We start from the raw sequence: 24,743 nt of genomic DNA on the forward strand, positions 1-24,743 counted from the left end.
AACATACAGCATACGCACGTGTATCCGTTATCAGCGTCCAGAGGCCTATTTTACACGCGCAATGACTTAACATTACCTATCACTTATCTATGTATTATATTTAATGCCATCATTACTATTTTATCAGCTGTCTTAGTAATAACTGTATGATAGGATATTGTTTTGATTAAAATTTTAGTTTTTTTTGCTAATTTGTTGGTTTATCGTACTGATAAGGCTTACACGTGTCGGTTTGTATGATAATAGCAGGCCAAGGACTTTTAAGTTAAGGACTTTTTATATGGTTCGCAGCACGCTGATGTGGGCCTAGTTTACCGTTTTTTTTTATCATAAAATCTAACCGCGCAGTCAGGGAATCCCAGCGGGTACAGGATCTAAAATCGTGATGGAATCTTTACTAATAGAAATACCATTTGTGTGTAATTATAATTACTGACCTCTGTTAAAAGCCCGCGAGAGACTTGCGGTTCTTAGACATAATTTTTCGAAGCTATTACAGCTTCATATAAAATCAAAAAAATAAAAGAGAAAATAAATCATATTAAATCAAACCAATATACATACCAATCCATACTGTCATTAAAATGGAATTACTAAACCTAAATAGTAACTTACTATTTAACTATCTATCTGATCAATAGAGCATACAAGTACATACCTACTTTCGCTATCAAGATATGTCGTAACAGACAAGGGTATTAGGTACTGAAAATGTCCGCGTCTGACTCCTTGACATGAAGATATATTTTATTTTTACAAGATATCCGGGCGTTACCTCGTTTATTTGATAACACGAGACACGTGTAAGAGTTTCTTTTATTTACCTACTCATATTTTTTTTAATAAAATTCATTTGTTATTTGATAAAAAATCTGAAAATACTTTTAGCCAATGCCGCATAATATAGCGATATGCATATATATGCATATCTACCTACTCGTCGTTGTTAATGGGAACCAACCGCATTGTGTTTACCGTACATACTTAGCAACCATGCATGTTACACTATAATATGTATCTACAAACACGTATGTAACTGGTTTACTTCATACAACAACTAAACCGATTCATAAAAATTCAATTTCAAAATAGGCCTATGTCGCCCATGCTAAGCGTGATACGTTTTACAATGAAAAACGTAGCGAAAGTTCGCAAAAAATCTGGATACCTCTAACAGGTATGTTGCATTCAAACGCTCAAAATGATAATACAAAAACCGGCCAAGTGCGAGTCGGGCTCGCGCACAAAGGGTTCCGTAGCAGCAAATATAATAAACCAATAACTTAACCAAAATTACAGTTAAATCAACCTATCTCAAAAACTATAAGAGATACTTTGATCAAACCAAAAATCGTTGAAAGAGTTAATTAGCATGCATCACCTCTATTTTTTTTAGAATTTTATACCCCGTAGTTATAAAGAGTAAATCGGCTGTGACAGACGGACAGACGGACAGACGGACAGACGGACAAACTATAAGGGTTCCGTTTTTGCCATTTTGGCTACGGAACCCTAAAAAAACCAAAACTCACACCATGCGTAATTAGGGAGAAATCGTCGATCTTCCGAAGGAGCTAAGCCGGCGAGCGCCATACTTGCGCTCGCTCGGCGCAAACGCAGTCAAGATCAAGGGCGTATGTTGCGTAATAGCTGCCGGTCGCGGCACTGCACCGTGTGATGTCATCGCGCCGTCTGCGCCCCACTCCGCTGATAGGCGGACGCGAATTCTATTTTTAATTATTATTTTGACCGCATGTGTATGACCTATGTTTTTTGCTGGATTTTTGTTAGGCTGGCTCGGAAAACGCCAGTCTTTTTGAAGTCATGACTAAAATTTAGGACCCATTTATGAATGGTTTTGTTCGTACATAGTCTAGAGACGTTGTGCCATATTTAAACGTTGACAGAAGTAAATACCAAATATAAGTTTATGGTGTAGAGAACAAGGTAACATTTTCTAAATAACGGCCATTTTTCCAAGCTTTGGATATTAATTAGGGATTGTATACCTAATATAGTTCGGGCTGTTTTCCGCAACGTAGCGATCAGGTAATTTTCTATTTGAAAAAAAAAATGTCTTACACACATAGTCATACCCAATTCTATATATCTACTATCAGTACTATCACTTACTAGAGCATCAGCAACGCCAGTCAAGCACGTGACTGTACCCACATTACTACGTTGACTACTGACTTGTGGTAGGTACCCATTTATATTCAATGGATGCTAAAGGATTACGTGATATTTAATTAGTATCAGAAGTTCTAGTTCAAGTTTTGAAACTTTTTATTGACAGTTATACATACATAACTACTCGTATTAACATGACGTCTCTACGTAACACGCGAAATAAATTTTTGACCGACAGATGTGAATATTTTTGGCGGTGCTCAAAATGTATCTGAAGTTACCAATAGAAATCGAACTACTTCTACTTAAACTATAAAGTTTCAACTAGGGAACAAATTCAACAAATCAAATTATTTTATTACATATTTTTTGATTTGTTATTTTTTCAAGTAGTCACACTACTATATTATATAAATTATAAATTGAAATAGATATTACACGAAAGAAAAAACAACAAGGCCCACTGGTGCCCGAGCCGGGAATTGAACCCGGGTCTTCAGCTTACGCGGCTAACGTCTTCACCAGTGGCCACCAAGTGGGCCTTGTCGTTTTTTTTTCTTTCGTGTATGATATCTATTTCAATTTATAATAAAATTTCAATTTATAAGATTCAACATTTCCAGCCTTGAATGTTTTAACACTTAACATACACGGCATTCAAAATAAAGAGAAAAGTAAAAAATGCATTATTAAGGGTCAAATTGAACCTATAGCGAGTTGAAGAATTTTATACAGATTTGAGTCTGTTAAAACGTCAGTTCCGCCATGTACAGTCAACCAATTGGAACCCTAGGCCACTCTACAACAACATGTCAAAATGACAAGCAGTAATAAATTTCTGATTTATAACGTCACTATGACATAGTTCTACAGTGACCTAGGGTTCCAATTGGTTAACTGTACAACTGCATGATTGATGACAGCTGCTGACAACGTAACTTTAACTTATTTTTAAATACATAATTAAGTAGGTATAACATTTAACTATTTGGTGTAGGTAATTTTATTTATGCTGGTTACATGTACCTATACACTTACATGTAACGTAGGTCTTCAGGATTACCGTAGAACGCGATTACACTTGTAGATGTAAACCACACAGTCAATATGGCGTCAGCTGATCTCATGTGTGACCTTCGCAGCACAATTGTCAAGCTATTGCGTTTAAGGAGTGGACATACTAGGAGTGTCCGATTAAAGGACGAGGCTATGCCGATAAGTGTGTAATTATAACTTTTTATATACATCAATCAACATTTATTTCAGAATTTTTACATTCCATAGCATGGTTACACATATAAATATGTTCTAAAAAAAACTGAAATTTGTGTCCAAGTGAATAAGCTGAATATTTTTTCGATGTGTGCACTACCTAGTTGTAGGGATCCTGCTGCAGAAAAATCATGCCTAAAACCAAATACTTTTTTTTTTTCAAGAATTAAAATTCTTGACCCCAGAATTCTCAAAGATAAAAAGTTTCAAAAAATCATAACCACCCAGTATGATAAATTATAATAAAAAAAATGGGGTTTATTTCTAGTTTTTTGTAAATTTTGGTAGCAAAATAAATTGTCTTATTACTTACAGAACCATGTGTATGTGATTACAACTCGTCGTTTTAAACATTATTATGTATTACTAGGTCACAGGTCAATTGCTCTTTCACATTTGATTTTCACATTGTTACATCACATTAAAATTTAAGCTCCATCAAATTATTTATTTATTGAAATAATTTAATTTATTTCACTGCCGATACTTTACTATTTTTTACATATGAATAGATTTTATACCGCGTAGGGCGTATGCGTCCAACGACGCGACGCCGTCACTATTTTGTATCTTTGATATTTCGTATTAGCAGCACCTTATCTTGTACATACGTAACTATTAATTTATCTATAACGTTTGCGTCACTTTTTGCTGAATAGTTCTAACTCTTCTATTAGATAACGATTTTATTAGCAATCGCTTTGAGGGTTTGTTAAAGTTATTATTAAAGTAAAATATTTTAACTACATATAAAACTCCCATGAGACTCAAACATATTTAAAAATATTTCGACGAGTAAAGGCGGGGTCCTCTTTGAAAAAAATCCTCGGAAATGGATCGAAACATGTCGAGCGTTTTATCGACTTTAATACGTGAGTAACCTGCTTAAAATATGTTTAAAGTAAAATGACATGATGATGAAAAATATGTTGACGACCGGTCTGGCCTAGCGCGTAGTGACCCTGCCTACTAAGCCGCGGTCCCGGGTTCGAATCCCGGTAAGGGCATTTATTTGTGTGATGAGCACAGATATTTGTTCCTGAGTCATGGATGTTTTTTATGTATATATGTATGTATGTATTTATATATATAAGTAAGTATATCGTCGCTTAACACCCATAGTACAAGCTTTGCTTAGTTTGGGGTTAGGTTGATCTGTGTAAGGTGTCCCCCAATATTTATTTATTATTTTATTTATTTATTAAATATTCTTCATAGTGTCAATATCTAGGTGGGAAAATTGAATTACTTATTAACTGCATGTGTATGAAGAAGATATCGTTGAGATAAATTTTCTTGATGGATGCCCTGACTATGGAATGAGGAGCGGGATGCCGAGGTTTCCCAAGGTATGAAGTTCTAAAAAAAGTAGAACAATTTACAATTTCCAACAAGATGTCATACCTACCCCTTTTAACCATTTTGTTTACCCCTACCATTTTCCTGCACTTCACTTTAGTTTCCTTCACTTTAGTTGCACTATTAGTATTCTGCATAAAAAATTAGTTCCACTTTCACATTTTGTTCCACAGTTTTAATATGTATAAAAATAGCATTTAGTACATACATTTGTATTGTGATCACAATAACAAGATAAGATAAGGTTCAGTAATTTTGACGAAAAGTCTTCTAGAAATCAATTATCGCTCATGTCATCTCGGATATGAGTAAGATTGATATAAACGCATTTAGTTATGATCTTCTGATTGTGAATGACATGATAAGCACAAAAATGGTGTAGGTACGCACTCTGACGTCAGAAATTTAGCACTTTCTTATATATTTACGAGTTACACGCGCAAGTCAGAGCGTCCTGCGTGAAGATCAAGGTCGTTCGAACTAATGCGTACATAGAAAGACATATGGTTTTATACATTTTCGGCCCGAGTCGTGATGCGTGTGATATATGCTCGTTTCTGCCCCAGCGACGCTTGCACGTGTCAGTGGCAGTTCCACAGAGACGCTGCCAGTCCCGAGCCAGTTTCAGGCGACGAGATCTCGGTTGTCAGCAAAATAGGACGAATCACGAACGACATAGCGTTCATCACTTCCAAACATGCCACTATCCAGAACAACAGTTCGACATTTCATCTGTATTTTGAGGCTGTCGGTGAATGCTTGCAGAGCAGCAACCTTTTGCATAAAACTCAGGATGCACAAGGCTTATTTATTACGTGCGGATTCTGCCTGGAATGTATGTAGGGTAGCAGAGTCTAATCGGTGGACAGCCAAGACATTTTTGAGTTGCAAATGTTTAGGTACATCGTTAGAGTCCCATCACGTTACGTGGGGCAGATAATACTAGAGCCTGGTTGAGTTTTTTGGAGATGCAGGAGACGCAGATGGCTCGTCTCATCATCAACTACTGAACGCACGGTACGCTTCAAACGCGGCTAATAAGGGCTTCGCCCTAAAATAGCTTCCTTATACTACCGAAAAGAAGACACAAAGTGACATTTTAGCTGACAGACTGACAGTGATAAATAAAATGCATATACAGATCTGAATAAAATCAGAATGCGCCCTGTAGTTTAAGTTGGAAGGGCAACTAAATAGTTTAATAGATCGCAGATTTCTATATTGCATTACCACTGGAAACCCGATATTTAAAGAAAACAATTGGATAATATCATTTTACCTTTTCCCGACGTGTCAATCAATTTCCACTAGCTATGATCACGGAAGACTGTTCTCTGGAAAAACTTCGGGAAAAAGTACTATTTTATTTTATGAGAAATTCTATGGATTAATGTTTTTTTAGCTATATATATATGTTTTCAATGTTTAATTTATTCTTTTTTTAAATAATAATAATTAAATTTAATGATAAGTTATTATATGCTGTGCCCTTGCAGGGTCCATGTGAGACATCATACTACATTCAATACCTGTACTGTAACCATGGTTTGCAATAAAGAATTATGAATTATGAATTAAATTAAGTGAAATATTATGTATATCGCGGGAACGCATTAAATAGGTGGTGCACTAAACGCAAGAGTTTCGTGTTATATGGAACGCGATATGGCCTACGTGCGCTATTTTGAGCCGCATCCGGATCTAGTGTACGCACCGCCTTATTCTATAGAGGATGCAGTTCGCATGCGCGGCGGTGCTAATATTACGAGTTACACGCGCAACTCCGAGCGCGCTGCGTGGAGATCAAGGTCGTGCGAACTAATGCGTACGCGCCGTGCGGGTCCGCGGAACCGAAAGGACTTAAAAGGCTGACATATCCCATACCTTAAATTGAAGATTTAAAAAAAATTGTTAGTCAAATAAAATAAAAATGTTAATATTCACTACATTTCAAATAGGTACCTAACAAAGACGAACTTGAATTATGATTGGATGAAATCGGATCTGAACGAGTCTTAATATGACCAGGTTCTTAGAAAATAATTATACGTACTCACGTTTTCGTCTTAGGTATATGTGTCTGAAATTAAAATTAAAATTTTCAAAACTGTCATAATGTAACTTATATTTTATAAATTATCCTTTTTTTAATACCCTATAGTTTTCTTATTAGTTTATTTCTCAGACCCAGGACATACGTACGTACAGTATCTCATTTTCCCCGATAAAAATTGATTGTATAGCTAGTACGCGCGTTTCAGGCATGACCTGCCTTTTATCTCCGCTGCAACTATGGCTCTTAAGCCCTTCTGATTGTAGTTATCGATATCTTTGAACAGTTGCCTCCTGCCATATGTATTGGACATCCGTTTGCGACCTTATCAACAGTTGCTGAAAATTTAATGATTTCAGGTGACGCCGGCGTCGGCTTGGCGTCGTAAATAACGATCAATACGCATATTATCTGATAAAATGTTACGGTGACGTCCATATATCAAACTAGACTTAAACACGACCATGTTAGATCAGCGGGCCGATTTTTGAGTCTCACTCGTTCGAATTCAGAAAATTGTCACTGAAAATAATAAGCAAGTTACCATTTTCCACCGGTATTTTAGTGACAAAATCCCAAATTAAACATACCTTGGACATAGCTTAAATACCATTAAATTATATATTTGGAAGACTTTACGAAACCAGAAATGCATGTTATCTCGGCGTAACAATTGATGATAATTGTCAGTTGACTGTAAAATCTTGATAATCTCTTGACGCGGTTCGCATCGATTTCTGAAAACGGACGAATACCATAACGATTCCTTTTATACCTTTTTGGTACAGAACAGAACTCGGAAAAATAGAGCCTTGTGGGGAAAAATATTTGAAATTGCATTTTAAGGATCGTAACTACACCAATGTGTATGTGACCCCAATGGGTCAGAGTTAGATTTCTGGTTTTCCTCCTGTTGTCATGTTTCAACGACCGTACAAAAAAAAAAACAGAACGTAACAAAAAAGTTTTACGCATCTTTCGTGAGGCCCTGACTAGTCATTGTGCCAGTCATTCTGTATAAAATCTAAGTACGTAAGTATAAGTAACTTCGCGTATTTTCGGATAAAGTTAACTTTTATACTTACATTCTTGTATTCAATATTATAAAATTTATAAGATACTAGCTTTTGCCCGCGGCTTCGCTCGCGTTAAATTAGAAAATTGCGGAATGCCCCATACAAACTTCCACCTCCCGTTTTAGAGAAGTGGGGGTTAGAAACAGACAAAATGTAGCCTATGTCACTTTCCATCCCTTCAACTATATCCACTTAAAAAATCACATCAATTCGTCGCTCCGTTTTGCCGTGAAAGACGGACAAAGAAACAGACACACACACTTTCCCATTTGTAATATTAGTATGGATTCTGATACATTATTCAAGCTTAAAATCGTTGAGTTCTCTCTTGAGATTAATAAAAAGCCAAGTGATTTTTTTCAAAGTGAGGGTCTTTTATCTGAATCTTACTACTCAACAGAAACGTATAAGGCACAGCGGGGCAAATCTCGACTGGGGGGCAAATGTAACCGGTCCATTTTTTCCTTGTTTTACGATGTTTTGCATTATTAAATAGAGTGTACACCGGATATGTATGGTAGGCGCATTCAGTGGATACATGTATAACTCAACATCATATTGTAATAATGGAAAAAAATGATTAGTTACAATTGCCCCCCAGTGGCGATTTGCCCCGCTGTACCTTAGGGTTTAAACTGTGGCGTAACAATACTAATTATATTAACATTACATTTCATAGCATATCTCGCTGTGATAATGTACAACACACATTACAGTTTCCCGTTTCTGATTAAGTCCAGCGACAACATTTAAATCTCCCGGTGTGTGTTAAGGAAAATGAGTTCGTGAAGGTCAATGTTATCGAAATTGCTACATTTTTAGGGTTTCGTACCAAAAAGTTATAAAAGAAACCCTTATATGTGACGTCAGCCAATCCGTCAGTCAAATTGCTAAATATCTCGAGAACTTGTTATAATATCGATTTCAAATCTGGAATAGTCAAGAACATCGTTAATTTATATTTTTTATATGTATATTTGGGATTCAAGGAAGTTTATTGGAACATTATTGTGCTTTACTTATGACATTAGCCCTTAGTCTTAATCGCACTCAAAAGAGATAAGTTAGCTTATAAGTGTAGGTTAATTACTTACTCGTAGGTATGAGCATGACGGTGGAAGTTCTACTTACGTGTCGGTTCTGCCTTTTTTTACTGCTTGATGAAGACATCAAACTCAATTTTTCAAATCGTCTTTACAGAAATTGTTTCAATACAATAACATTACGTATACATATAATCAAGAACTAGATAAACACACTGCGTGTTGTTTCTGGCGTAAAGCATAATGTTGCGCGTTGCAACTTGCACCCACGTTGATTTTTGCACGGGGCGCGAGGTAACGCCTATCCGACTTCAACATCGATGCAATAAATTCAAAATTATTGTTTTCAAACCATGTTTTCCGGATGACAAGTCGAAAATATCAATTTATGTGCAATGTACCGATACGGTGCGATGCATCAATGCGTATTTGACATGTTTATACACACGTGCAAACTATACGATAAGTTATTATTTAGCAAAACCAGCAAAACGGGATGGGGGAACAATAATGACCTCGGGTTAACTATGTAGGTCAAATGCAACTATGGACGGACCTGGTTACTTCTAAGAACGGTCTGTACAAGTATGTTATATTTTTCCCAAAGCATTCTTTAGTAGGATTTTATCATTTATCAGCGTGCCATTTATGTATCCTTTGTTTTTTTTTACATGTAGGTACAGCTATATTTTTATAAATTCATAAAAGTTTCCTAAAATATGATTAAAAACCATTATCAACAGTTGAAATAGTCTAATTTTAATGGAGTCAACACCACCACCACGGTCATCTGAAGAAATATTCGTGAAAAATGTAGATTTTTTGGTTTCAATTTCTTTAAGAACTGTACGATAATATTCTTGACTGATTGTAAAATGAGCCTTGACAGTCAAGTACTTAAAGAAATGTAGCATTTTTTAATTGGTTCCTTAAAAGTGTGATATATTTTGTAGCTGTAAATTTATTTAACGCCTCTCTATTAAGCTTAATGTGTTATACATTGATTGAATAAAGACACATCTATAGAACATTTGTATTTTGTCTAAGTAACTTTGAGATTACCAGACTAACAAAAAACTGGAAATACCTACCTAGCCACAAAGTGTTAGTCTCAACCTTTTTTTTTCGTCTGGCCGCAAAACCCGTCTACCTAACGGCCTATTAGTCGACTGACTTTTAATTTCTAGATTCAGAATATAATTTTATGTGATACGAGATTTCGAATTGAGAAATCTAGACAGGTATGACAGTATCCATACTAATATTGTAAATGGGAAAGTGTGTGAGTCTGTCTGTTTGTCCGTCCTTCACGGCAAAACAGAGCGACGAATTTTCGTGTTTTTTTAAGTGGAGATAGTTAAAGGGACGGAGAGTGACATAGGCTACTTTTTGTCTCTTTCTAACGCGAGCGAAGCCGCAGGCAAAAGCAAGTAGGCTATAACCTTTCGAATTTGTGGCTATACCTCGAACATCTTATAGTCACTCCAAAGATACCTAGTTAGTTTTGATGAGGAACCTGCCTCTTTAGTAATTTTTTTTGTATTTGATGACTGGTCTTGCGTACCAGGTAGTGAAGTGACCCTGCCTGCTAAACCGTGGTTCGAATCCCTTAATCAGAATTTTCAGTAAATAGGTACTTAGTATGAGACCTGGATAGGACTGAACTCACGACTGAACTTAAGAATATCACCACCCCGTTTCCGCCCGTGGGTGTCGAAGTCGACCGTGGGATATGGGTTCAATTATGGTGTGGGCAATGGGCTGGCAGCCTGTCACTGCAATATCACAAGTTCATTTTCTTTCTACCCGTAAATTGGTAAGCGTGGAACTGAAACGTGTCATATTCTCTGCCTTCCCCTTTCTGGGTGGTGTGAAGTTATAATATGTAAAATGTATGTTATGTCTATGTATAGGTACTTGTACCTATATAATAATTATGTATGTTAACGGCCTATACTCCGTTTTTTTAGAATTATTAGAAAAAACGTGCGGTTTTTAGGAAAACAACTTAAAAGATAACATATTTGACTCTTTTAACCGTAACATGAACAACTTATTTCGAAGACCTTTGTTTAGAGATGACTGAAATATTTGATGAATTTTAGGTGAAATCGGCCATTATTATATACTCTAATCTTGAAAAAAAAAACGGAGTAATAGTGAGTTCCAGGTTCATGAACTCAACTACCGCCTCGTGCCATTTCTTATGTCCGACGCTCCACATTACCTACTGACCATTCTTATACCTTCTTGCAAAGCTTTAAGGTCTCAATCGTTTGTAAAGTCGCGTCCACAAACATGTTTACAAACTAAAATTCTAATTATAGCTACCTTTGCGACCCCTATGGTCATTGCCATAGACACGTGTAAATATATTTTTGGCATGCTCACGGTTTGTGAATTCGATCGTACAATTGTTTTTAGGGTTCCGTAGTCAACTAGGAACCCTTATAGTTTCGCCATGTCTGTCTGTCCGTCCGTCCGTCCGTCCGTCCGCGGATAATCTCAGTAACCGTTAGCACTAGAAAGCCGACATTTGGTACCAATATGTATATCAATCACGCCGACAAAGTGCAAAAATAAAAAAAGGAAAAAAATGTTTTATCAGGGTGACCCCCCCTACACGTAAAGTGGGGAGTGTTTTTTTTTTTTAATTTCAACCCTAACGTCTGATATATTGTTGTATAGGTATTTAAAAATGAATAGGGGTTTACTAAAACCGTTTTTTGATAATGCTTATATTTTCGGAAATAATCGCTCCTAAAGTAAAAAAAAAATGTCCCCCCCCCCTCGAACTTTTGAACCATAAGTTTAAAAAATATGAAAAAAAAATCACAAAAGTAGATCTTTATAAAAAACTTTTTAGGAAAATTATTTTAAACTTGATAAGTTGAATAGTTTTTGAAGAATACAAGAAACTACAGAACCCTACACTGAGCGTGGCCCGACACGCTCTTGGCCGGTTTTTTCGCTACTGTAACACCGCTATTCAATCCACTCATAGGTATTCTCCAATTAGGGTACTAAAAAACCGGTAAGTTCTATAAGTTCAATGTTCTTTCAACTTTTTCCGCGTCTGCTACTGTATTAAATAGGTATGCTTGGACTGATTAAGTACCTTCACTAATGTGTTAGTCGTTACTTTTATAAGCTTTCTTAGAATTGAACTAAAGCATATAATCTCATAGCAAAGTCGCGGCTTCAATTGATACGTATAAAAAAATCCATGAAACCGGAAAATAATAGCCGTTTAATGGTCTCGCTTTTACTCGTCTTGTTTGGAACCGTTTTTGACGCTGTTGGTTTATTTTTGCCGTGTTCTAAAATTAGACAAACTGGCAAAAAATCATTACTAGTCAACTGTAACTTGAACTTTATCACGTGCCACAAGTAATGGGCATCTAGGTTCACTTTAAATTTGCTATAATATAGACTAAGGAGTCCGGAACCGGTACACCTTCCTAATATTCTCAAGGTTTAATATAGATTTAGATTTAGATAGATTTAGATTTCTTTATTTCATGATAAAAATTACACTATAAATTTGTTACATTTACAAAGTTTTTTACAAAGTTATGTTTACCTTCTCATCATGATCGTCAAAAATTAGATTGTAAATCGAAAATATTAAAATGAACATATGGGATAATGTATAATTATATATAATTATTAATCTATCTTTATATAAATTTATATAAGTATTAGTATTCAACCTTAGTTTTGTAAATTTATGTTTGATGTCACGATTATATTTGTCTCTGTTAGCTATTATTTCTCCTGCACAACATAATTATATATATCTGTGTAACCCAATGGTTGACTGGTAGAGAATGCCTTTTAGCATTGAAAATGAAAATGAAATATTTATTTTTCAAGTAGGCATATTACAATGCGCATTAAGTCCGCCATATGTACATGTTTCTTGGTTGTGCAATAAAGTTTAAATAAATAAATAATGTTTGCATATGGGATAATGTAGGCGTTTAATATCTGCATATTTGCTTGATCGCCCCGACGGCCACTTATCCACTACCAAAAAAAAAGAAAGCAATAAGTTCCACTAACTTTTCTTAAATATTCAAGACAATTTTTTATTGTGTTAGAAAATACTGTAAGGAGTTGACCATCATCATTGCTAGACCATATCAGCCGGCCATAACTTTTACCAGGCGCTTGACCTTGTTTTCTCAATCTCAATCTACACGGCTCTGGGCCTTTGCTCTAGTTGTTGTTTAGATTTTTTTTCTACTAGTTAGTGCTCGCAGTTTTGTTGAAGGCTTTCAGTTCCTATCTTTTGTTTACAGATAGGTAATTAAACTTTGTTTTATTTGGCTCACTCACGCGTATCGGTAAATCTGTAACAGTGAATATATAGCTGACTGAACGAAGGAGAGTCCTACAGTCCTAAGTAGAATCCTACAGTGAAAACTTTTCCAAACTATAATTAATTATCACGTCATGCAATTATGCTTGATGTGAAATGTTCAAGTCCCAGAATTTTTCTTCAGAAGTACTGAGCTTTGGAGCATAATTATGTAAAGTACAGCGGGGCAAATCTCGACTGGGGGGGGGGGGGGGGGGGGGGAATTATTACTGATCTATTTTTTCCATTATTACACTATGATTTTGAGTTCTACATGTATCCACTGAACACGCCTACCATATATAACGTAAACATTATAAAACATAGAAAAAATGGACCAATTACAATTCCCCCCCAGTCGAGATTTGTCCCGCTGTAGGTACAGTCAACAACACAGCTGTGAATACAGACAAAGTGCCAAAAAGATGTATATAGAACTTTATTGCCTGTACATGTTTTCGGCATGTGTTGTTGACTGTACCTTACAAATATTTGTATGGGTTAAATTGTGGCATAGCCTACGTCGCGTAGGCCATGAGGCTGGCATGCAATATCACAATTTTTTTTTTTTTTTCTTTCAACCTTATTAACTCAACCTTATCAACCTTATTAATTAAGGGCCAAAAGTGGCACTGAAACTTCTGTAGTTTCATGTGTTCTGCCTACCCCTTTATGAGATGCAGGCTTTTGATAAAATTACCTGTAATGCCTATTATTATAGTTAAATAAATACTGATAGCGTGTTTAAAAGAAGGTAAATAAATAAAAACAATACCTATTTTGTCCTTAATTAATTATTAATGATAACTAACATGAAATATTACGAGAATAATGAGACATTTTATATCCCAGACATCTTGAGTCAAACAAAAGACCAGAAATACTGTTTCCTATAAAACCTTGGACTTAATTTGTCACTTAGAACATGCAAGGATTTGTCTTTACAACTTTACACATTATGGTAAGTCATAAATGCATTAGTGTAAATACGAGTACATAGTAAATATATTCATATCGATGTGCGAATGTGGGCAAGTTGAGATCTCGAAATGACAAATGTAGTAGTGATATTTTACTTATTTGGGATTCCAGCCTATATATGATAATCTTTGACGGAAACTACTTACCAATCGAAAGTAAAATAATATATATAATAATACACCCTGTTTTTATTGAATTCCGTTAACTTTAAGGGAGGGTTCTTTAGATCAAATACAATTAATTTCTCTAAGAAACTAGCGTCTTATCTCTTACGGTTATCGAGTTATTAAAAAAATAAAGATAATTACTGAACACATGTGTGACAGCCTTTACCAATTCCTTATGTTATTTGTTTTGACATGTGCCGTCAATCACTTGACACTAACTGAGGAGTGTCTTTTCAAAAGGACTTATTTCTATAAGTCAACAAAGTTTATTTCTCTAGGAAGACATAGATAAAAATAACCTCTGTTGACTTATAGAAATAAGTCCTTTTGAAAAGACACTCCTCAACTGGAGTGTTATTCTTAAGGGTCTCTCCCACTAATAAATTCATTTAAGTATTATGTATAAAATGAGGAAAAATTTTTTTGCAAATTTAACTAAAAGTGATTTATATACAGGGTGGTTCCTGATAATGAGCCTACGTGTCAATTTAACGGAAAACAAAAAAAACTCGGTGTATATGTGTGACGTGACTTTTCGTAGCTTCGATCACCTCGGTAGCTACATATACATTTTTAAATTGTTATGTATGATTAACATAGCTCAGGCTATCATACAGGTAGCACAATTAATATTCGCCACGCGACGCAGACTATAAAGTGGGACATGATTTTTGCTATCAGAAGTCAATTTCTTTAGACAGGCTACTTCGCTGTACTAGCGTAGACTGACTCTAATAAAAGTATCTTAGTCTTTAAAGGAACATCATTCTGCTATATTCACACCAGTTGTTGATAAGTACTCCGAAACAGAGAGCGCTTAAAAAACGTTGTCGCAGGCATTTAATGCACAAATGATTTTTTCCTTCCCCCGTACACACTTTATCCCCTTTTTTCGGGTTTAAGGTGATAGACAGAAGACCTTGTAGGCTTTTCTTCATATTTTCTTTGATATTATCTCAACTATTATTTACCAATTTACCAATAAACAACCATAGACTGGGAATACCCTGATTCTGCTATTAAGAAGTGTTTACAATTATTTAAAAACATTACGCCACGAGTTGACCACTAAACCTAATACCATTTTAAACTATTACGATAACTGGTCACTACCATTTTTAAGTTGAGAAGTGCTTGTCATGGTGTACAATTGTATGTAGCATCAATAAATCAAGTTTTGGACTGGTCTATTTCTGGGTAGCTAGGGTTAAAATGTCTTTGTTTGTTTGTCTTATTCATGTGATTCGTAAATATGATTAATCTGAATCTAAGAGCATATCGCTGCCTATTTTTTTAGTCATTAAATGTTTAAAGCCCGAGCATGGTAAGCATTAGCAACTATTCCCCTGAACCCAAGGCGAGACTCGTGACTGACGCACACACGCGCGCAGCGTAATTGTGCCATTATTTGCTATAGAGATGAGAATGGCCGAACGAGAAAATGACAGTGCGTGCGTTTTTATAGCCCCATGCAGAGGCGGATGGCTTGCTGTTGTGTCGGATGGTGATGTGACGAGAGGAATCTAGTTTTAATATTTTAGAATATAATATTTTTAATTCGTACACATACAAGACAAATTACATAAGTATTTTTTTTTCGTCGGTGGCAAACAAGCATACGGTCCGCCTGATGGAAAGCGGTCACCGTCACCTATGGACGCCTGTAACTCAAGGAGTGTCACGTGCGTGTCGCCAACCCATTAGAAACTCGTTTCTTTTTGCTTTTTGTGTTTATAATAAAAACATAGAAGGAATAAAATGCCGCGCTTTCCTGGTGACTTCCAGCTTTGATATACCAATGAAACTAACAAGTGATAAAAAAAATACGGAAGGTTAAAAAAAGCAGACGATAAAATATATAAATTAACAATTGGCAAGTAAAACGACTATAGAGCCTAAATTAAGTATAATCAAAACACAATTGACATATTTCATTTATATTTTTTTTTAATAACACCGAACAAAACAAGTACCTACATAATTGTCTAGACGCTTTAAATATTTTTTTTATCAGTGGTGAAAATTGCTGAAAGGTACTTCCTTATTTCTGATGGCCATGAGTCGAACTGACGTAAGAATGAAATGGTCATTGTAATCCTAAGATTTTTGACCTCTTGTATAAAAAAACCATAAATAGATGTTCTCAAAAAGTTTCTTCCTTACTTTTAGTACGGTCAGAAATAAAAGTGTGTATTAAAACTTTATGTGAATTAAAAAGATTTACACCAAAATAGATAATATATGTAACTAGACTTAAGTTATCCATATAACCATAATCGGTCGCCGTTCCTACGCAAATCCTCCTATTTTGTGTACACACAGGTCTTCGGGTCTCAATGCTTAGTCGCAGTACGGTCGACGTTTAGTCGCGGCGACCCAAATGGGGACGATTGGTAACAGGCACAAATGGTCACAGAAGTGACAGAAGTGTGCACTACGCGTGCACACATTGTTACCGTTTGGCGACTACTTTCCCAAAATCATTCGTTCATTTCATTCTTTTCAAATGGCGACTGTCAGAGACGTCAAAGTAAAAAATAAATAAAATCATTTGACATTAAAATGTAATGGCGTAAGAATTTGTTAAAGATAGATATTGTTTGCATTTGTAATATAATGTGGGCTAATTACCATGGCCAATTAAATTGCTCGAGTGATTTCATAAAATAAGTCTAAATTTATCAACGCGCCATCAATTTACCTCAGTTTAACCAGTAATAATATTATTGACTACTCGGTGTTTGCGTGTTATGTATATTGATTGGTGAAGTTTTAGTGCTCTGGTGCATATACTATACTGAAATAATAAAAATAATGCCTAGAAAAGCAATAAAGTTGTTAAAATATGGATTAAGACGGTAATATTCCATGTAAAAAACAGTCGCCAAACGGTCACCAAACGGTCAACAAACGGTCGCAAAATGGTCGCAGCGTACACGCGTGACCGAAAGCAGAATGGCTTCTTGTATTCATTTTTTTCAGGTATCCTCAAACTTTATAAACAATTAAATATGCCGTCGTACTCAGTTGCCCTCACTAAAGAAGATTTAAAAAAAATTGTAACGTGCGTACCGAGCTGCTGGGTTGTAAAGGATCGGGGATCATATTATTATGGTCTTCTATAGAGCAACTAGTATTGTGCGGCATTTCACAATTGACACTTGTTGAAGTAGTCTTCATTAATATTACTATCAACATTCATTTCAGCGATCTGTACTTCTTTTGTCAAGATTTTTGTATAGATAAATGTCTACAAATTTGTAATGTTAAAGAGACATAAATAAAACGTAGTAGAGTAAATAATGTGTTTTTTGTAACCCAAACAAAATACTTGTAGATACGAGTGCGGAAAAGAGGAAAATCGATACGAGTAGCAATAAATTAATACACGAACGAAGGGAGTGTTTTAAATCGACACGAGTTGTGAATGTTCTTTTCGCACGTGTATCGTACGACGATTTTCAGTACCTAAATCTAAGCTAAGAGTTTCGACCAGACAAGAAATGAATCATTGCTTGATTTGCTCGCACTACTGCGTTAAAAAAAGCAGCATCTGTACTGAAAAAACTATCATTGCGCAACAGAAATTCTATTAATATCACAGTAAATACTCTATTTCATTTGATTCCTACTTTTATTGTGTAAAGCAACACTACACTTCATTTTTATCAATAAGAATTAAAAATTATATATTTAATACATTAAGTAACTATAAAGTGCTTATCTATTTGTATTATCATTCTGCACTTTTCTTAACTTTCCCACATTTCTATAAAATGTCGAAGAGTGCTTAAATGGTCGTCGTCGTTTATTATTATTTAATTCGCTCATATTTAAATGATTCAAAGCAACCAGTCCACAACTTCACGAGACAGTTTGAGAAACCTTCGTATTTCAGATTGTCATTTGCGGATACAGTGGTTTAGGAGCAGTTCGGTAATCAGACCTACACATGTGTGTACAAATTCTGTCAATGTCACTGTCAGAAACCGTTCTGACAGTGACAATGACAGCCACAAATTCGTCCACATGTTGTTACCGTTATGTGTGCAAACGTCGACTAATAAAGTGTCGTTAAAAGTCATTCTGACAGTGACATTGACAGCCACAAATTCGTACACATTTTGTTACCGTAACGAGTGCACACGACGACTACATTTTGTTATTGTATCAATACGGTCGCATTGTTTGCACGCCGTTACCACGCGTTATGTCACATTTGACAGTTAGTTACTGATTTGAAGATTTTGCGACTGAAATGGTTGTATGGGTAATTACATGCACCATACCTTACCAATATACCTACGTAACTTTTTTCCTACGTTGTCTATTTGCAACTAGTAGTAAGTTGTTTTTTGCTAACATGACGCGTGACGTTAGGCATAGTTAAGTCAAGAATATTTGGTATGGGGAAAAAAACTAGACTTTTTTGTCACAATATTTGTCTGGCATTTTTTTCACATTGCCACTTAGTGATGACAACGACTTGCTTTGTTTTAGACTAGTTTAAATATAACTTACATGCTTACTTATCAAACACTTACTCAAATCACCACGGATAAGTCCCCCCCTTAAAAATGTTGCTGTCAACTTTAGTGACTATCTCCAAGACTACCGGGTCAACGCTATCCTCGAAATGTCGGGGGCACATTTAAAACTTAATTTTTCGCAATAACCGTCAACGTTTAAAACTAGTGACTAAGACATAATAAAAATGTCGCCTGAGATTTTCCGGACCGATATGACCTTCAGAAAACGATCGTAATTCCATCGTAAAGGCCGGCAACACAACTCCAACCCTTCTGGACCTTCTGGTGTCACCATCAGAAAACCGTTTTGCTCGTTTGCCTCTTATCTCATAAAAAATCATTCACTCATTTCTAATAGCGTTTTAAGACGAGATATGAGTATTTGGGAAGGAAAAAGGATAGCCCTTTAGTAGACATCAACGAGCGTCCTTAACCCTTAAATGCATATCGTTGCCTAATTTTTAGGTTAAAGATGAAGTAAAAAAATGTCGTACACTGAGAGAAATTTGCATTGTGAATTTAACAAGTTCGACTTGTTGCGGTTTATCCGTTTGAATCAGCCAAACGTATGTTTAAAACAATATGATGTCAGGTTGTTTTTATAAAATCGACTTGTTGATTCAAATATATTGCCGATTCAAATGACAAGTAGCTTGTTGTTTGAACCAAAGAGCACGTAGGCGCTATTTTAACCAAAAAACTTGTTGAACGAACATGAAAACTGGTTGTATTTTCTCTCAGTGTACTATGTAAAAGCGTACAACTTTTGAAAATATGGCGTTACTGGCAGCAGATAAAGAGCCGGCTCGGCCTGGCCTAACAGGTGAAGCCGATATCCTGGGTTCGAATCCCGTAAGTGCATTTGACGAGTGACGAAATATGTAAACAATTGTGTTACACAACGTAATTTCTTCCAGTAACCGTAAAACCTATCAACGCTCTAAAGATCTCGCTGAATCGCTGATAACAATTAATTATATAGGTTATTAATGATGATATTGATAATTCAATGTATTTTTATACAATTTTTTTTTGACATTTAGAATTTATTCTAGAAGTTTTTAGACTAGTATTTTTTTATACAATTTAGATTGATATCATTTTATTAATTCAATGTAGTTTTAAAACAATATTGTTCTTGCACCAATGAATTGCTCTGATATTTAGAATAAGATGAATATTGTACATTGTTGACAATTTAAAAGTGCTTATTGTAAGCCTATTTGAATAAAGAATATTTTGATTTGATTTGATCCATACACCCATAAATGGCCAAAAGCTCAAAAGAGGGTCAAGTCAAAAGATTCCATTCGTACAGCGAAAACGATTGGCGTCTTGGCTATACACCCGGATTTGATATTTTCGTTACCGCGATAACTGCAGGGTTCATGAACTCAAAGACTCGATGTGCGATCTCGCGACAGCAATGGTATTATCCAGGCGCTTTTGATTTAATATTAATATAAGTTATTACATTCTATGTTTTCATAAAGGAATAACACTTATTGACATAGAGAAATAAGTTCTTTAGAAAAGACTTTCCTCAAATTGTGAATGCCCTTCTTTAGTTCTATTTAATTGATAACAAACTCGAGCTCGAAAAATGGAAGCATATTTATCTAAATATTATTTGCAACTTGCAGTGTCACAAACATAATTAAATTTACTATCTACTAATTATATCTAGATTTACTCCCCTCTAACATTCGCTTTTTTATCCCTGAAATTTAGTTCATTCATACATACGTACAGTCAACCAATTGGAACCCTAAGGCCACTGTAGAACTATGTCATAGTGACGTTATAAATCAGATTGTAAGAAATCTCTTACTGCTTGTCATTTTGACATGGTTGTAGAGTGGCCTAGGGTTCCAATTGGTTGACTGTACCTATTCAATAGATAATAGGCTAGTTTCCTACTAGTCAAATCAGCTTCTTTTTAAGAACTGTCAAAACGACTTGCTAATATCAAAGAGCATCGAGTATTATAGAGAGTTACTGTCAAAGTAAAACGTGTAATCACAGTGCATAGACTGCCATCTCTCGGCACAAGCTTAAAACTTTTGAACCTCAGTTTTGACAATTTGGGCCATATTGTTAGCTTGATATTATGTGTTAAAATGTCAAATAGGTATTAATATTAGCGCCATCTAGCCGAGCGTTCCCCAATGGCGTAACGCCATCTAGACCACCGTACCTTTTTCTCTAGGGCTTTGAGGTACGTTTTTTTCTTAGACTTTATCCGTCTATACGGAGCTACATATGTCTTTACTAATATGGAATCAATATGAAATCGTGAGGACTGGCGTCGCGGTCAATTCAAAACTATGTACTTTATTTTTCTCTTTTTTGTACAATTTCCAAAACTTATTTCGAATTATTATTGAGTAACAAAGGGTTCCGAATTCAAAAACAAAACAAATGCTTTCAGGGTCTCGCAGGCTAAACTATAATATTGTACAATACATTGTTTAATACTAAAATATAATCTAATCTGCTCATCCAAGCCATAATCTTAAGTTTAGGTAGTATGTTCTTGTTTGACCGTATAATTATATAGTCGTCTGTATCTTGTCATATACTCTATGACGACGCTGAGCTGCGTAGGCGCAAGCTTAAATACAAAAGGACGTAAGCGTCAGACCGACTAGATACTACCTCATTACATTATACACTACTACGGGACTATACCACATAAAATTATGCTTTAAATTGACGTTTTACTGGTCACATTTTTATGCAATTATAATTAAATAGCCACCAAAAATGTAAATACCTACTATGTGTTTTTAATTTTTCAATATAAATAAATAAAATAAATATTATAGGACATTCTTACACAGATTGACTGAGTCCCACGGTAAGCTCAAGATGGCTTGTGTTGCAGGTACTCAGACAACGATATAATATAATATAATATACAAATACTTATATACGTAGAAAACATCCAGGACTCAGGAACAAATATCTGTGCTCATCACACAAATAAATGCCCTTACCGGGATTCGAACCCGGGACCGCGGCGTATCGGGCAGGGTCAGGCCAGAACGGTCGTCGTATGACCCTTATTTCATATACATAGTATCGGTTTTTATTTTAGATCACATCATTTTCTAATATCTCGTACTGAAAATGTCACACCATGAGTGTTGTTTGTTGGCACAGTGACATCCATAGTGCGTACCGGTCAAGTGAATAAACAAAACCAAGTGCGGGTTGTTCAATGTTGATTCTGTCAATTTTGTCTTTAGCCAGTCTCATTCGAGACCACGGGGACAACGCCGTCCTCGAAACGTCAGATAAATTTAAATAAGGAATTAAAATCGTGAAAGTGCTTTGCTTCTTCTTTTCTTATGCGCACTGCCAAGGAGTGGAATTCCTTGCCGGCGGCTATATTTCCGAGCTCATATAACCCGGCAACCTTCAAATCAAGAGTGAACAGGCATCTTCTGGGCGAGCTCACTCCATCGTAGGCCACGTCTTTGCCTTTAGCTAGTCTGTGGTCAAGAGTAAGCCCATTTATAATAATAAAAAAAAAATAAAAAAAAGTTAAAATAACTAGGCTGTTTCTAGTGCCTAACTGATACACTCAATATTTACTCATGTTAGTCGTATGGCAAGTTGCATATTGCGCATAACGTTTATACACAAAACGCTAAAAGGTTGGGTGCTAAATTTTAAGAATAACTAACATTTTCACAATGCAAGGTGACTTATTTTTTTCTCGCATTACATAGGTGTCATTAGTTTACCTGTCCGGCTAGACGATCGTTTTAAAATATTCAATTTAGTACTTAATTTTGAACGATGATTCTGGAATGATGTTATGTTTAAGTTAAATTACGAACGTTAAAGTTTACCTCTGATGAGCCGATTCGAAATAAAAAAAAAAATACGATCAAACATAAATAAAATAATATACAATCATTATCCATCTCGCTCATGGGAGCCTGGGGTCCGCTTTGACAACTAATCCCAAGATTTGGTGTAGGCACTAGTTTTACGAAAGCGACTGACATCTGACCTTCCAACCCGAAGGGTAACTAGACCTTATTGGAATTAGTCCGGTTTCCTCACGATGTTTTCCTTCAACGAATAGCGACTGGCAAATATCAAAATGACATTTCGCACATAAGTTCCGAAAAAATCATTGGTACGAGCCGGGGTTCGAACTCGCGACCTCTGTATTGAAAGTATACTATAAATAACATACAATATGGATGAAATGTTATGTCCGAGTAAAAAACAAGCAGGTAATTTTAAGAGGCCTTATTCCTAAAGACGAGCGTTTTTTGCAAAATAGAACCTTTTTCATTCAAAATTATAAAGAAACTATAAATGATTATTAAAAAAATGATAATGTTCCTAAAAGTACATATCTTAAGCTAGAAAGTCAATTGGTACTACTTTAAAATATGTCTTTTTATACTTCCGAAAAATCAGTTTTTTCGGAAGACGTTTTCAATTTTCATAGTGGGATAGCTCGTTTAGAATCGTGATTGTGCTGTTAAAAATGTTATTTGGGGTAATAAATGATCACAATCCTATTTGTTATATCCTGTACGAGTTAGCTAATACTTTGACATTTTAAGATTTACTTGAAATGGTGGATAAATAACCTTCCGTATCCTCCCCATTTTTTCGATAAAAAGAGGTTTACATTATGTATTTTTCCTGCGATTCCTGCATTTTTTGTAACTCTTAAATAATATTATCCTAAACTAGAACTTCTTATTGACCTATAAGAAAAAAATCATACATATAAGACATACCTTTCTGTCGAAAGATATGTTTTTAAAACACCTAAAATTCGAATAAAAGACACTGTGCTAACGCGAGCCCGCTCAGTCTGCGCCGAGCGCTCGAAGACAACGGACCTGCGTTTGATCGTCCGGCGCACCTAGCTTTCGTAAGCAGCTCGATAGTTCCGAGAAGTGCCGTAAACTGCGACTAAACAAATCTTGATCCTTTTTACACCTTATGCAATTTTAGCATTCGACATGCTTTTCATATGATTTTGGATTTTAAGTTATACGTGAAGTTTGTTGAGAGTTTGAATTATTATTATATTTTGGGACCAGGATGAGGTTCTGGTTCTCATGATGATGGAGTCAGGCAGGAGATGTTCAACAGAACTGCTATTCTACTTATCATAACTCCACCATGTTTGGGCTCATTAGATTTGGGCTGATGAGCACCATCGATCTAGATGAGGTCCAAGGTCTCATGATGGAGTCAGGAGGTGGTCAACAGAACTGCTATTCTCCTCATCATAACCCCATCATGTTTGGGCTCATTAGATTTGGGCTGACGAGCACCATCGAACTAGATGAGGTCCAAGGTCTCATGACGGGGTCAGGAGGTGGCCAACAGAACTGCTATTCTCCTCATCATAACCCCATCATGTTCGGGCTCATTAGATTTGGGCTGACGAGCACCATCGAACTAGATGCGGTCCAAGGTCTCATGATGGAGTCAGGAGGTGGTCAACAGAACTGCTATTCTCCTCATCATAACCCCATCATGTTTGGGCTCATTAGATTTGGGCTGACGAGCACCATCGAACTAGATGAGGTCCAGGGTCTCATGATGGAGTCAGGAGGTGGTTAACAGAACTGCTATTCTCCTCATCATAACCCCATCATGTTTGGGCTCATTAGATTTGGGCTGACGAGCACCACCGAACTAGATGAGGTCCAAGGTCTTATGACGGGGTCAGGAGGTGGCCAACAGAACTGCTATTCTCCTCATCATAACCCCATCATGT

At 35.8% G+C, this 24,743-nt stretch overlaps 1 protein-coding gene across 1 annotated transcript in view; it reads right to left on the minus strand.

Moving 5' to 3' along the window:
- Window positions 1-24,743, minus strand: part of LOC125242686 (myoneurin-like) — a 63,126-nt gene that overhangs the window by 20,194 nt on the left and 18,189 nt on the right. The window contains exon 2 of the mRNA XM_048151554.1: window positions 6,822-6,844. Within this exon, the coding sequence (XP_048007511.1) occupies window positions 6,822-6,844 (23 nt within the window). The remainder of the gene's footprint in view (window positions 1-6,821; window positions 6,845-24,743) is intronic.

This window comes from Leguminivora glycinivorella, chromosome 3, assembly GCF_023078275.1.
Source record: "Leguminivora glycinivorella isolate SPB_JAAS2020 chromosome 3, LegGlyc_1.1, whole genome shotgun sequence".
Classification (NCBI taxonomy): Eukaryota; Metazoa; Arthropoda; class Insecta; order Lepidoptera; family Tortricidae; genus Leguminivora; species Leguminivora glycinivorella.